Source organism: Lissotriton helveticus, chromosome 3_1, assembly GCF_964261635.1.
Source record: "Lissotriton helveticus chromosome 3_1, aLisHel1.1, whole genome shotgun sequence".
NCBI classification, from domain to species: Eukaryota; Metazoa; Chordata; class Amphibia; order Caudata; family Salamandridae; genus Lissotriton; species Lissotriton helveticus.
Window position 1 is genome coordinate 764,215,705 of NC_136061.1, and position 12,517 is coordinate 764,228,221.

The 12,517-nt window shown below is 44.0% G+C and overlaps 1 protein-coding gene across 4 annotated transcripts in view; it reads left to right on the forward strand.

Annotated features, from left to right (window-relative positions):
* Positions 1 to 12,517, forward strand: part of DENND5A (DENN domain containing 5A) — a 349,938-nt gene that overhangs the window by 332,274 nt on the left and 5,147 nt on the right. For all 4 annotated transcript variants that reach the window (XM_078680968.1, XM_078680967.1, XM_078680969.1 and 1 more), the window contains one exon: positions 3,724 to 3,895. In XM_078680968.1, the coding sequence (XP_078537094.1) occupies positions 3,724 to 3,895 (172 nt within the window). The remainder of the gene's footprint in view (positions 1 to 3,723; positions 3,896 to 12,517) is intronic.

Sequence of the window (12,517 nt, forward strand, 5' to 3'; positions counted from 1 at the left end):
ATAATACACAGACCGGGGAGGTCTTACTCCTTTATATTCTTTTTCAAAAAATGTTTCCAGATTCAAAATAGTTTCAAACCATATTGTTTGTTTATTGATTTTTTCTTTGTTTCTTTTCTTTTGTTTTTTCTTCAAAACTCTCTGTTAGTGATTTTCACATCATCACAAATCACAATTTATATTTTCCCAATGCATTTCGGGTCATGTGTCAACTCTATACTAAAACCATGAATTACACATGACCAATCATTTAAGTTTTCCCTTATAACTTTGTTCAAACTATGAGTTTGATTGGTCATGTGTAATTCATGGTTTTAGTATAGAGTTCTCAGTTGATCACGAATGTATGAGATGACGTCTACCGTTATATTTGTAGTGTACCATCAATAGAAAATGTTTGAGCATGTTGAGTATTCAAAATGTTATGTATCGTGTGTCAGATTATTAGGCCGGACGGCTCATAATATTTTCCTTGTTTGTTTCAATATAGACCCCTGAGGGAGGGTCCCACATGACCCGAAATGCATTGGGAAGATATAAATTGTGATTTGTGATGATGTGAAAATCACTAACAGAGAGTTTTGAAGAAAAAACAAAAGAAAAGAAACAAAGAAAAAAATCAATAAACAAACAATATGGTTTGAAACTATTTTGAATCTGGATTTTTTTTTTTTTAAAGAATATAAAGGAGTAAGACCTCCCCGGTCTGTGCATTATAGTGCACACCACCTCTGAAAGCGGCAGCACCGCTTTCCTCTAATTAAAGTATTCAGAACAGTGTTTTTAGACAACACACTAGGTGGGATGAGCACACAAACAAAGTATAGATAAATACTAGAGTAAATACTAAGAAAGAAGAGTGCCGGATGGATCATTAGTAAATTTTCCTATTTGTGACATCTTCAAAGGGGCAACCTGAAACGTAATCTACATATTTATTAGAACATTGGAATGTTGGTAGCTCTATTGAAAACAATGGAGTGCTCCGGGCTTATAATGGCTGGTATAAGCCTGGAGCTCCAACATTCCAATGTTTCTTTGTCCACAGCTCTGGCTGTGAACAAAGGCTTCAAGGAGCCTGAGGGGATTCCAATCCCCTCACCCTCCCATAAGGCTTTGTTCTTTTTTGTTAGAACATTCTACCCTCTAGTGGCAGAATGTTCTAATAGCCTTATAGCCCTTCGTAGCTGGGCTATACCAATGGAGCTACCAACATTCCAATGTTCTAATAGACACTATTGTCCACACTCTGACTCCCTGGTAGTACCTAAGGAGGCCTACCCTTTTTAAGCAACCTGTTTGGGTAAGTTATCTTATCTTTATACTTGTTCAATTTTGTTGTTTCCGTACCACTTCTTGATGGGGCTTAACTTGTGGGTCCATGACTGAGAATGAAAAACTTTACTTATTGCAGTCCTTTTTTTCCATCATGGGAACATGATTGAAGTCATAAACCACTCATCCTCGTTCCAAGAGGTGGCATTCAGATGATGACTTCTATACCGTATATTTATCCGATTTAATCTTTACGAAGATGCTGCTTATCCATGATTACTCACTTCACTTCTTTTCCTTTTCCATTATGCTGTATTAGATAATGATGGTTGAAGTACCTGATTCTACCTTGATGGGATTCCTAATTAGAACAGGGGTATTTAAAAACACGACATTCCTTGAATTTAGGCTGCAGCTAGGTATATTAAAACATGGTCTGTAAGATAAAGTATCTCATGTTATAAAAATTCCTTCTTACAAAACATTGTGAAGAAATACAGAAATGAGTGTTGGATGACCAATGTATTTGCTTTGTTCTCATTTTTTAGCAGGATTGCTCATTAACAATCAACGCTACTACTAATCATTCAACTCTATCTTCTCGTGAAACAAGGGAGACAAAAGGTTTTGCCAAAAGTCTTTTTACTTGCTTCAAGAAAAATAAAAACACACATATACAATAAAATTTGTATTTCTTTGAAATACTAAACATATTTATTGTAGTCTGTATTTAATTCATCTTAATACTGAAAAACATTAGAGGACACAACAATGCCACTGAATTGCACATTGATATATCTTAAAATCATATTGATTCATTGCACTTGCTATGAGAAATTTAAAAATATTTACCAGATCAGTATCTGCCACACATTTATTTGTTACTCACTTGTTAATACCATACTACATACTGGGGGCAGAGCTCCTCTCAGACACAGATGCAAAATGCCCACCTTATTTTCAGTTTCTACTTTACAGCAGTGAGTGGTGGATGGATATGAATGGTTCGAATATAGGGCCATATGTATGAAGGTACCGATTTGCGATTCTGAAATAGCGATTTTTAAGAAATCGCTACTTCAGAATCGCAAATTGGTATGTATGTACAAATTTGCATTTTTTTTAGCGAATTCTTAGTATTCCTTATTAATTAATAATTAAGGAATACTTTCCCATTTATTTCTATGGGCGAGGAGGCCCATAGGAATGAATGGGAAGGTATTCTCAATTTTGCGATTCGCAAATTGAAAATCGCTAATTGAGAATAATTTCAAGGGTGTCCAAAGGACACCCTGTTGCACCCCTGAAATATGCATGGGTGCACATGTGGCGCCCTAAGGGCATGTATGTGCTTCACATGGCACTTTGAAAAATGCTGAAATGTGCATTTTTCAAGGAATTCGCAACTTACCACCAACTAGAAGTTGGTGGTAATTTGCGACTCCTTAAGGGCATTTTGCAATTTTTTTTGCTTCATACATTGCATTTAAGGAATCGCAAAATTTGCGATTCCTTATATGCAATTGCAAAATAAGGAATCGCAAATTTTGCGATTCCTTATTTTGCATCAGATTTCACTTTATACATACCATTTTGCAAATTCGCATTCGCAAAGGCCTTTGCGAACGCGAATTTGTTTCATACATATGGCCCATAGACTCATATCCTGTAAATTATACATGAACATGCATATGATGTATATACTGCTAAGCGAGTACCTTAGGTATAAGTACAAAAACATGTAAGGGCCTTGGTTTCCTAAGCTGAAATCTACTATTCCGCACATAAGAGTAAGGGCTTCCTGCACCCCGCCTGGCCGTAAGCAATGAAACAGCACTTCATGATTGATGTATGTGAATTAATGAAGAAACGAAAATATAGAAAGCATATTAGAGGAAACGAAGTCATGAAATCCTAACTCAAGGAAAGACATTTTAGAACGAAACACCCCAAAAAATCAAACATTATAGGAAACATTTAAATGAAAATACATTTGTGATACTGCCAATGAAGGACATGTCTCCCCTCCTGCGCCTTGCACAGTGGCTCTGCTGCAGTGCTGCCTGACCATTGCATAGACCTGCAGACACAAGAATTCTGGGGTTGCACAAGCAAGGCCATGGGTGGAAACTGTGGGTGAACAATAACATGCGACTCATGATACCTGCCCTGAAGCTGCTCACTCCTTAGCTGTTTGGTGTGTTGTGTTCATGATAGCACAGTCCACCTTGCCACCCTGAGTCCAGCCCACACAGGATGTGTCCCCAAGATGTTGCCTTGCCTGCAGCACATAAGACGGGTAGCATGCAGTGTGTTGTTTTTGTGGGAGTGGCACAAGGGATGGCCAGGACGGATGGGACAGTGGCACATGCCTCCAAGCCCCTGGTCATGCCACTGGATTGATTTTTTACCACCTTACTAATATATTTACCTTTCTTTCTCTCTAAGAAAAAGCACAAGCACATTATGATCAGACTTTTGATGACAGTGGAATGGTCGTAGAAGACAACTGGCAGACTAGGGCAAGAATATTTTGCCGATTCCTCATTGCAATCAACAACAATCCTAGAAATATTGGAAAGGACGGCAAGTTTCAAATGCTGGTGTGCCTCGGAGCCAGGTAAAATTAGGATTCTCTCTTAAAACACTGACAACAGTGATCCATTACAAACATTTCATAACACTTCACATTGTTTAATAGTTCTTAAAATGTATTTTGCTCTGAACATCCCCTCTACCCCCGCAAAATGTTTTGAAGTTGAACCCCCTCCAAAAGTATATGGCAAGGATTTGGGGAGTGAGAGGGGCTGGGCTGATAACAGGGGGCAGGATTAGGAGATCATTTCAGAGGTGCTTAGCTGTGGCTTGCAATGCACACTAAATGCATTCTTGGGGTGCTGAGGCACCAGGGCAACTCCACGTGCTGCACTAATGATAGCTGGGGCCCTGAGAAGCCGGCTATCTCCTGTTCTTCTTTGACTCCTTCCCATCATGCCTGACCATCACTTCAATCAATCTTGAAACTAGGTCTGTCTCTTTCTGAAAAATAAAATGCGCCCCAGCATGTTCCCCCACTTTTTGCAGAAAGGGTGCTCTCTGCCCTAATGCTAGCAAGGAAAATCAACCCCCATACCCTCTTTTTAAAGTATGACATTCATAATTATGATACAGTGGCCCCAATACTACTGCACCTTCATCACTAACGATAGCTACTGCTTGCGAAGCGGCTGTCTCTTCTGCTCTTTGATAACAACATGATCCTCCATTTCACACTAGCCCTCTCCCTGCCTTCTCTCTGATGCTCAAACCAAGGTGTATCCTTGGCTTCATATTTCCCCTCCCTTGGGTCATTGCTGCGAGGCCCAGAGTAACACTGGCACAGCAAGTATTTCATGGGCCCCTAATGCAAGCAAAGAAGGAGAATGAAACAGTCATATTCTGTTGCAGCACCAATGTTACCTACAGCTCTGCAAAGCAGGCTGTCTACAGTGCTCACTCCACAGGGCCATCACTTCTAATCCCAGATGCCCAAAGCAGGCGTTCTGCTGCTTTGTGTAGCCACTGACCCTGCCCCGTCTTTTGCTTGGGCCATTCCGGACGCAGCAATAGTGACCCTGGCCCTAAAGCTACCAAGCACAATACAGCCCACGTCCCTTTTCATAGTAAGACGGCCTCAACTGGGGTCCAGTGGACACTCACTGAGGACAGAGGGCACAGGTGTCTGTGCTGTGAGAGAGCTAAAGAAGAAACATCCCTTCTCACCAGGATTCCTACTACCTGAAATAACTAAACGTTTTAAAATTGGTTGATCAATAAATATAAAAGCTGCTTTAGAGCCAGTAAAGGGTTTAAATAATGGATTCACTTCAAGCTTCATAGTGACAAATGTTTATTCTTTTAGGGAGGTAACATGTGCCTATTAATAGGAGTACGCTTATTTAATGGACATACAAAAGATATTTGTACTAGATATAGTCTGATGTAGCCTGATTGATTGCTTATTATTTTTTAAATCACTTGTTTTATCTTAAATATTATTTTGCAGCAACCTGTTTTATACTTTGCAATACAATTTTTTAAATAATGACATTCACAGTGCTTTCTGTCACTGGCTGGGTCCTCGTAGCACTATCAATGAACAAGTCACTATTTCTCACTGCACCAATCAGGAATTAATTTTGTTACTCTCTTGTCATACACACAAACATCTGTAGTGATCGCATTTAACTTGCTTTTATTTTTTATTTAAGGTGCGTGCTTGTTATTTTATATGCAGTTACCTGACAATGAAAATCAATAAACAAGAATTTTGTTTTGTCCCGTCTCTATGCTCACTCACCTGGCCCCAGGGCACTCAGTAGTACTGTCCCACATAGTTGCCTAGTCCTGCGATATCATACGGAGGACCAAAACGGTTTTTGTGTGTAGGGTTCGAAGGTAGTGCCAGCCAACAGTCAAAAGACTTCTCCTTGTCAAGAGAGAGAAGGACGCTCTTGATCGGTTTTGCTGTTTCAACAACTTTGACTGCCAGCCATATATTATCTCTAGCCTGTCTATTCCTGACAAACCCAGATTGGCAACGAAACAGTAGCAGTGGCCATATGTTATGTAAACGAGAGACCAAAATGGAAGTATAAAGTTTCTCATCAAAGTTCAGGAAAGCGATGTGTCTGTACAAGGAGCAAGCAGTTGGGTCTTTGCCCTGTTTTAATAAAAGTGAGACCACCTTTTCCGTCATGGTAGGGATGACTGACTTAGTGTGGAGAAATGAGTTAAAGACTCTGCCCAAGCTTTCCTCCAGTGGTTCGCAGTAGGATTTATAAAAAGGACACTGAGAACCCATCCGGCCCTGGGTTTGTATTGCTTTTCATTGTGAATTCCCATCTTTACCTCCTCAGACATGATGGGAACTTCCAATTCCTACAATAAGGTGGGATCTAAGTGAGGAAAGGCAAACCACCCCCCGCCCCCTGCAACTAGCGCTCCCAATCTTTGAGAGTGGCAGGATGTGCTTGATATAGGGCTGAGTAAAGAACTGTAAATATCTGGAGTATATCAGTTGTGTCAGTGATTGATCGCCCTTGATTGTCTTTTATGGTAGCGATGTCGTTTCTAGTTTGCTTCCTTCGCAACTTATATGCTAACAAACTATCAGACTTGTCTCCTTTTTCATACTATTTTTGATTTGGCTACAGCAGTTTCCGCGCTGTATCTGTCATGTATAGTTGTTATAGCTCACCCCTGACCTGCCTCAACTGTTTATACACTGTTCGATCCCGAGGTCTTGTGTTGGAATTCCACCAGCGATTGCTGGGGTTCCATATCTAAGTTTGTGGCCTTGGCTAGCCTAATGAACGTCGTTGTGTTTACTATAAATCTGCCCTTCAGCATGGCTTTGGCCGCGTCCCACAGCGCTGCATAAGACAACTCTCCCATGTTGTTTCCTTGAAGTAACATGTCTTCCATGTCGAGGCCTGCAGAGTTGGTGTAGGAAGCTGGCTCTCTGTATAGTGCACTCAAAAAGAGGTATACTGTGTGCAGAGAGTCCTGGCAACCCCAAAAGAATTACAGAGGAACAAATGACACCCCAAATGCTCTCTTGTGTGGTAGTGTGGGCAAGTAGTTAGGCATATCAGAGGGTAGTGCTAAGCATTTATTACACACATGAAGGCAGCAAGTGAGACCACACTCAAAGAATTCTGACACCAATTTATAAAAATAACACATATTTTATATACATTTAGATACCAAGATCATCAGAATCGGGTAAGTACTTTTCAAGTTATGAATTTTTACAGTTTTTAACAATTAACAATTTCTGGATCCATAATGTTATCCTATTGAGGAAAAATATGTATTACATTTAGGCACTTAACAGCGACTTACAGTACTGTTCTTAAGGTGAGTATGGGACAAGGTTCTAGGCCACGCCAACAGGTCACCTCGAGAGGCTCTGGGGAGTCCGGGTGCAGAGGTGTGTTATGACTTCAGATGTCCGTCTCACTTCAATGGGAGAACGGTCCAGTCAGAAACAGACTGCAAGCTGAGACTCGGGGGCCAGTCTGGTGGAACCCACAGGGTTGCTCGGCCCTTGATATCCTCGGGCATGTGGGGACATGGTCCACTTCTTCTCAGGCTGTGGGGCTCGGGTGCAATGGTGTCTTTTGGCATCTGATTCAGTGCTGAAGTCTTTTGCGGTTGGAGGGGGCCTGCAGAAAGAGACTGAAGGCAGGAAATGGAAGTCTAGTCTTGGCAAATCAAAGCATGGGCTTATCTCTTGTGGGTCTGGGGATTCGGTTGGCAGTACCACCTCTCTTGGACTCAGGCTCTGAAGCACGGGTACATAGGTGCTTTGAGGCGTCAGAATGCTGCGGCCACAGACTCACGTCTTGGTCTTTGTTTTCCAGTAGAGGGGCAAAGAGGACAGCTGAGCCACTCACGAAGTGGATCTCACTGTCCCTGAAGTCCCTTAATGTGCAGGTCGGTCTTCCTCGGCGTTGGTGTCTGGACTGGGCACAACAATCCTTGGCTGCTGCAAGGGGTCCAGTATCCCGGGTATTGGTCCTGTGCGGCTCTGGTTGGCCCATGTGTCCTCTCACTTGGTAGGACAGATCTGACCTTCAGGAGCACAGGGTCCTCTTCCTGGAGAGTTGCTACGTTGGCTGGCCAGGGAGTGACAACTCGGTGGACCGCACCTTGAGTCTTTGATGCCTTAGGCTGCAGGGGTGTAGCTCCTCTATTTCAAGTGAGCGAAGCACTGACAGCCCTCAAGGTTTCTTTGAGACTGCACAGTGGAAGGATGAGCCTGCTTCTTTTATGATTGTTGGGGGCAGCAGTCCCCCTGGCAGGGTTGGCACCAACTCAGTTGTTGGTCCTCGGTTCTCATGGCAGGACTCTTCTTCGTCCACTCCTTCTCTTGATGCATCGAAATCTGAAGTCCTGGTATCAGGGGGGTCTCCTAAATACTTATGGGGTGGTAAGGGGAGTGAGGGGTAGTAGGCAATGGGAAACCTACCACTGGGGTCACTACATTCACTAGAGGACCACTTCCCTGACCCAGAATTCCTAATTCAACCACAAACAATATGGTGGAATTTCTAACTTAGTGTTCACGTCAGGCTTGGTCACCCTAGAGGTGTGCCCAGCATGGCAGTGCAGCATGCCTCCTGCATAGCTAGTTTTTCTGCTTGTCCTGGCACCACATGGGCCCTGTACGGGAGGGGTTGGCATCCCCTCACCTCTGAGGGAAGCTAGATTCACATACCGAAGGCGGTGGGCTCTTTTAAGCTCCCTGACTTGGAATGCTAATTCGCAGGTCATCCTGTGGGAGGAGGTGTAAAAACCCTAAGCTCGAGCAGGCTTTGTTTCTGACCTCCTGAGAGCAAAGGGCCTCACCCCTCTTTAAGCAAGATCAATAAGTTGTATGCTGAGATGGCAGGAATAGTCACTGAAGTTGAAGAAAGTTCAGGGAAGCTGGAAGATGAAGTTACAAGATGGGAGGAGTTCAAGGAAGCTCAGGAGAAAGTTACGGAGGACGTTCAGTGGAAGCTGGAAGACTTCGAAAACCATCTAAGACGGAATAACATTAGATTGCTGGGCTTGGCAGAGGGGTCAGAAGGGCAGGACGCTCGGGCATTTGTCATTACACTACTAAAGGGGGCCTTTCCCGAACTCTCAGCATGGAACTGGGAAAACGAAGTGCAACGCGCTCATCGGTTTCCCTTAACCCAAAGGAAAGGGCGAGCTGCGTCTCAGACTGACAGGCCTAGGGCGATTCTGGTCTACGTTGGGAATTATTTTCTCAGGCAAGAAGTTATGGACAAAGCGAGGCCCGAGGCCCGGCGCTCCTTTAACGGAACAACATTCTTCGCACGCCCTGACTTCTGCCACGCCACAGTGGAAAGGAGATGGTGTTTAAGACAATTGATAACTCCCTTCTAGAAATTGGGGTGCGAGGCCTACCTACTTTTTCTGGCTCGTCTTAAAGTACTGGTGGACGGGCAAATCAGGATGTTTTTCTCAGAGACTAAAGCTCAAGGATTTATGTTAGAGTTAAAAGGCAGAAGGGAGCAGAGGAGGGTTTGAGGCTGCACTGAAATAACTGATACGGTTTAATATTTATTCAGATGAACAAATGTAGTAACTCATTAGTATAAAAATCACTTCTATGGCATAATCACACTAGGTTAGGTTATACACGGAGGAGGTGGGGCATGCGATTCCCTATGGGCTCATAGCTGTCACACAAAGGTCAGGATTGACCTATTTGCCTGTAAGTGGGGTGGGTGTCTGAGGGGGGGCTGGGGGAGAGAGGGGGGTATGAGCACAGGGCACAGTACACTTTTGCACTATTTTTAAAGCTGGTCTTCGTTCAAGGGGGAGCATGCAACATGAGTTAAGGGTTAAGCTATGGCTGTCATGGGCATTAGACATTGAAGGAAAACTGGGTTTATGGGTACAGTTTGACTGGGTAGGACAACCGGCAGATGTACCTTAATGAGTACACGAATAATAACACTAAATGTATGTGGTTTAAATGATCATCTCAAGAGGCAATGAGTAGCGGTGCTACTGAGAAATACACGCCCTGATTTTGTGTGTCTCCAGGAGACACACATCGAGGGAACTAAGGGTTTTCTATTGGAGTAGTTGGGGTTTCATTTGCTCGCTCATTCAAGGCAATTGGCTTAAACCAAAGGGGTGGCTATTCTGTCTAGATTAAATAATGTGGTGGTAAGGAAGAAGCTTGAGGACCAATGGGGTAGATGGGTTTTGATAGCATGTCTGATCTATGGTGACTGGGTTACATTGGGATCAGTGTATGGCTCAACAGAAGACGACCCGGAGATTTTTGACTTTTTAGATGTAGAACTGGCTACATGGGCCCCACGGGTCATCCTAGCTGTGGATTTTAATATTAACGTGGCAGGGGGGGCTAGGTTTATTCCATTGGGAGATTCCAGGGCCGATAGAAGAGTTTATCGGGCAATTTCGAGCCTCGGTAAGAACAATGCGCTGGTGGATGTATGGGGGAAGCTAAAATCTAGCGATCCTGGGTGTACTTACTACTCTGCTCCCCATAAGCTATGTGTTAGGTTACATTATTTTATGATATCAAGCTCTTTAATATCAAAATTGCAGATTGAAAGGCTCCCCCGGATCGTTTCCGATCACAACCCGTTAATATTATCAGTAGAGGTATTGGCAAAAGGTAGGCAGGATCGGGTGTGGACATTTGAGAGGGGTTTATTGAGGGGCGCTGACTATATCAGACACATGGAAACTTGGATTAAAGATTTCTGGGAGGTCAATAGGGGTAGTACGGCCTCAGGAAATGCTTGGGATGTATTTAAGGCAGGGGTCTGCGGGGAGACACTAAGTTTTAGTCTCTTTAAACAAAAGCGAGAGCGATTAAGGATGGTAGAGTTTACTAGGGCGCTACTAGATGCCGAAGAGAACCTGGCACACTGTACGGTAACTGGTGCACTGCTCGAGCAAGCACTTCTTAAAGTCGCTAGGGCGGAGGCAAAAGAGAGCATAGCCAATAAAGCTGCTGATATCTTTCTAGCTAAAAAGGAACAGTGCTACGAATTTAGTTAACGGGTGGGCCACACTTTAGCGGTTAGGGCCCGTCAGAAAGCAGCTCTTGGTGAAGTGAAAGAGATACAGGATACCACTGGTCGCCTCGTTACAGGTACTGAGGAAATTCGTGAAGTTTTTCGACAGTTTTATAGTAAATTGTAAAAGGAAAAACAACCAATAGATCACAGAGAAATCCATAGATATTTGCAAGAAACCCCCAGTTTTACATTGTCTGTGGACGATAAGAATATATTGGACGCACCTCTGGAGAAAGAAGAGTTTATAGCCGCCTTATCAAGGCTCCCTACAGGCAAGGCAGCAGGACCAGATCAGATCCCGGCAGAAAGCAGCTCTTGGTGAAGTGAAAGAGATACAGGATACCACTGGTCGCCTCGTTACAGGTACTGAGGAAATTCGTGAAGTTTTTCGACAGTTTGAATTTAAATTTTGAATTTAAAAGCATTTATTTAGCGCGCTTATACCCAGCGGTTTCATGGCGCTATAGGAGCTACTACTAGCAACAGCAGCAAGAGGGGCAGGTTAGGCAGCAAAAGCTCTGGAAAAAAGGAAGGTTTTCAGATTCTTCCGGAGCTCCAAATAGGAGGTTGCGGATCTGAGTGTCATGGGGAGGGAGTTCCAGAAGACAGGTGCAAGGACCGCAAATTTCGCCCCACCTGCTTTCTTTTTCTTAAAGCGAGGTGTGACCAGGAGTGCCATGTGGGTAGAGCGGAGTTCTCTGCCCGGCAGGTAGGGTTTGATGGCTGAGCATATAAACTCGGGGGCAGTGCCCATCCTAGCCTGGAAGGTGAGGCAACCTAGTTTAAATAAGGCCCGCTCCCTCACAGGTAGCCAGTGCAATGATTTCAGCAGTGGGGTTGCTCGATGTAATTTGGGCAGCCCATGGATCAGGCGGGCAGCCTGATTTTGCACTAGCTGCAATCGGTGTATGGCATAGGCCGGTGCGCCGTTATAGATTATGTTCCCATAATCAAGGCGCGAGAGCACCATTGCCATAACAATTATTTTCAGTGCCGGGAGGGAGAAGAAGCGAGATATCTTCCTAATTATCCGGAGGGAAAAAAAGCAAGAGGAAACCACCGAACTGACCTGGGGGTTTACAGATAGTTGGGAATTGAGAAAGATCCCAAGGGTTTTAACTTTAGGAACCGGGAGGGGGGGGACACCAAGTGAAGGGGGCCAAAACGAGGGGGACCAGGGGCTGCAACCACCTCCTGTCAAGACCTGCTCTGTCTTGTCAGGGTTGAGTTTAAGGTGGTTGCAGTTCATCCAATCTTGGATGAATAACATAACGGTTTGAAAATTCTGAACAGAGGAGGGGGAGTGAGAGAGATTAAAGATAAGCTGGAGGTCATCGGCGTAATTAAACACCGTGACCTCGAGCTGCTGCAATGAAAAAATAAGGGGATAGATGTATAAATTAAACAAAAGAGGGGATAAGGAAGAGCCCTGAGGGACGCCGCACTCCACCTTTTGTGAGGAGGCAGTAAAACCAGCGAGATGAACAGCCTGTGCCCTGTCACACAGGAAGGAATTGAGCCAGGAGAGGGCAGAGCCCTCTATGCCCGCCGCCCTGACACGAGTGAGAAGAATGGAATGATCCACCGTGTCAAAAGCGGCGGACAGGTCCAATAGAACAAGG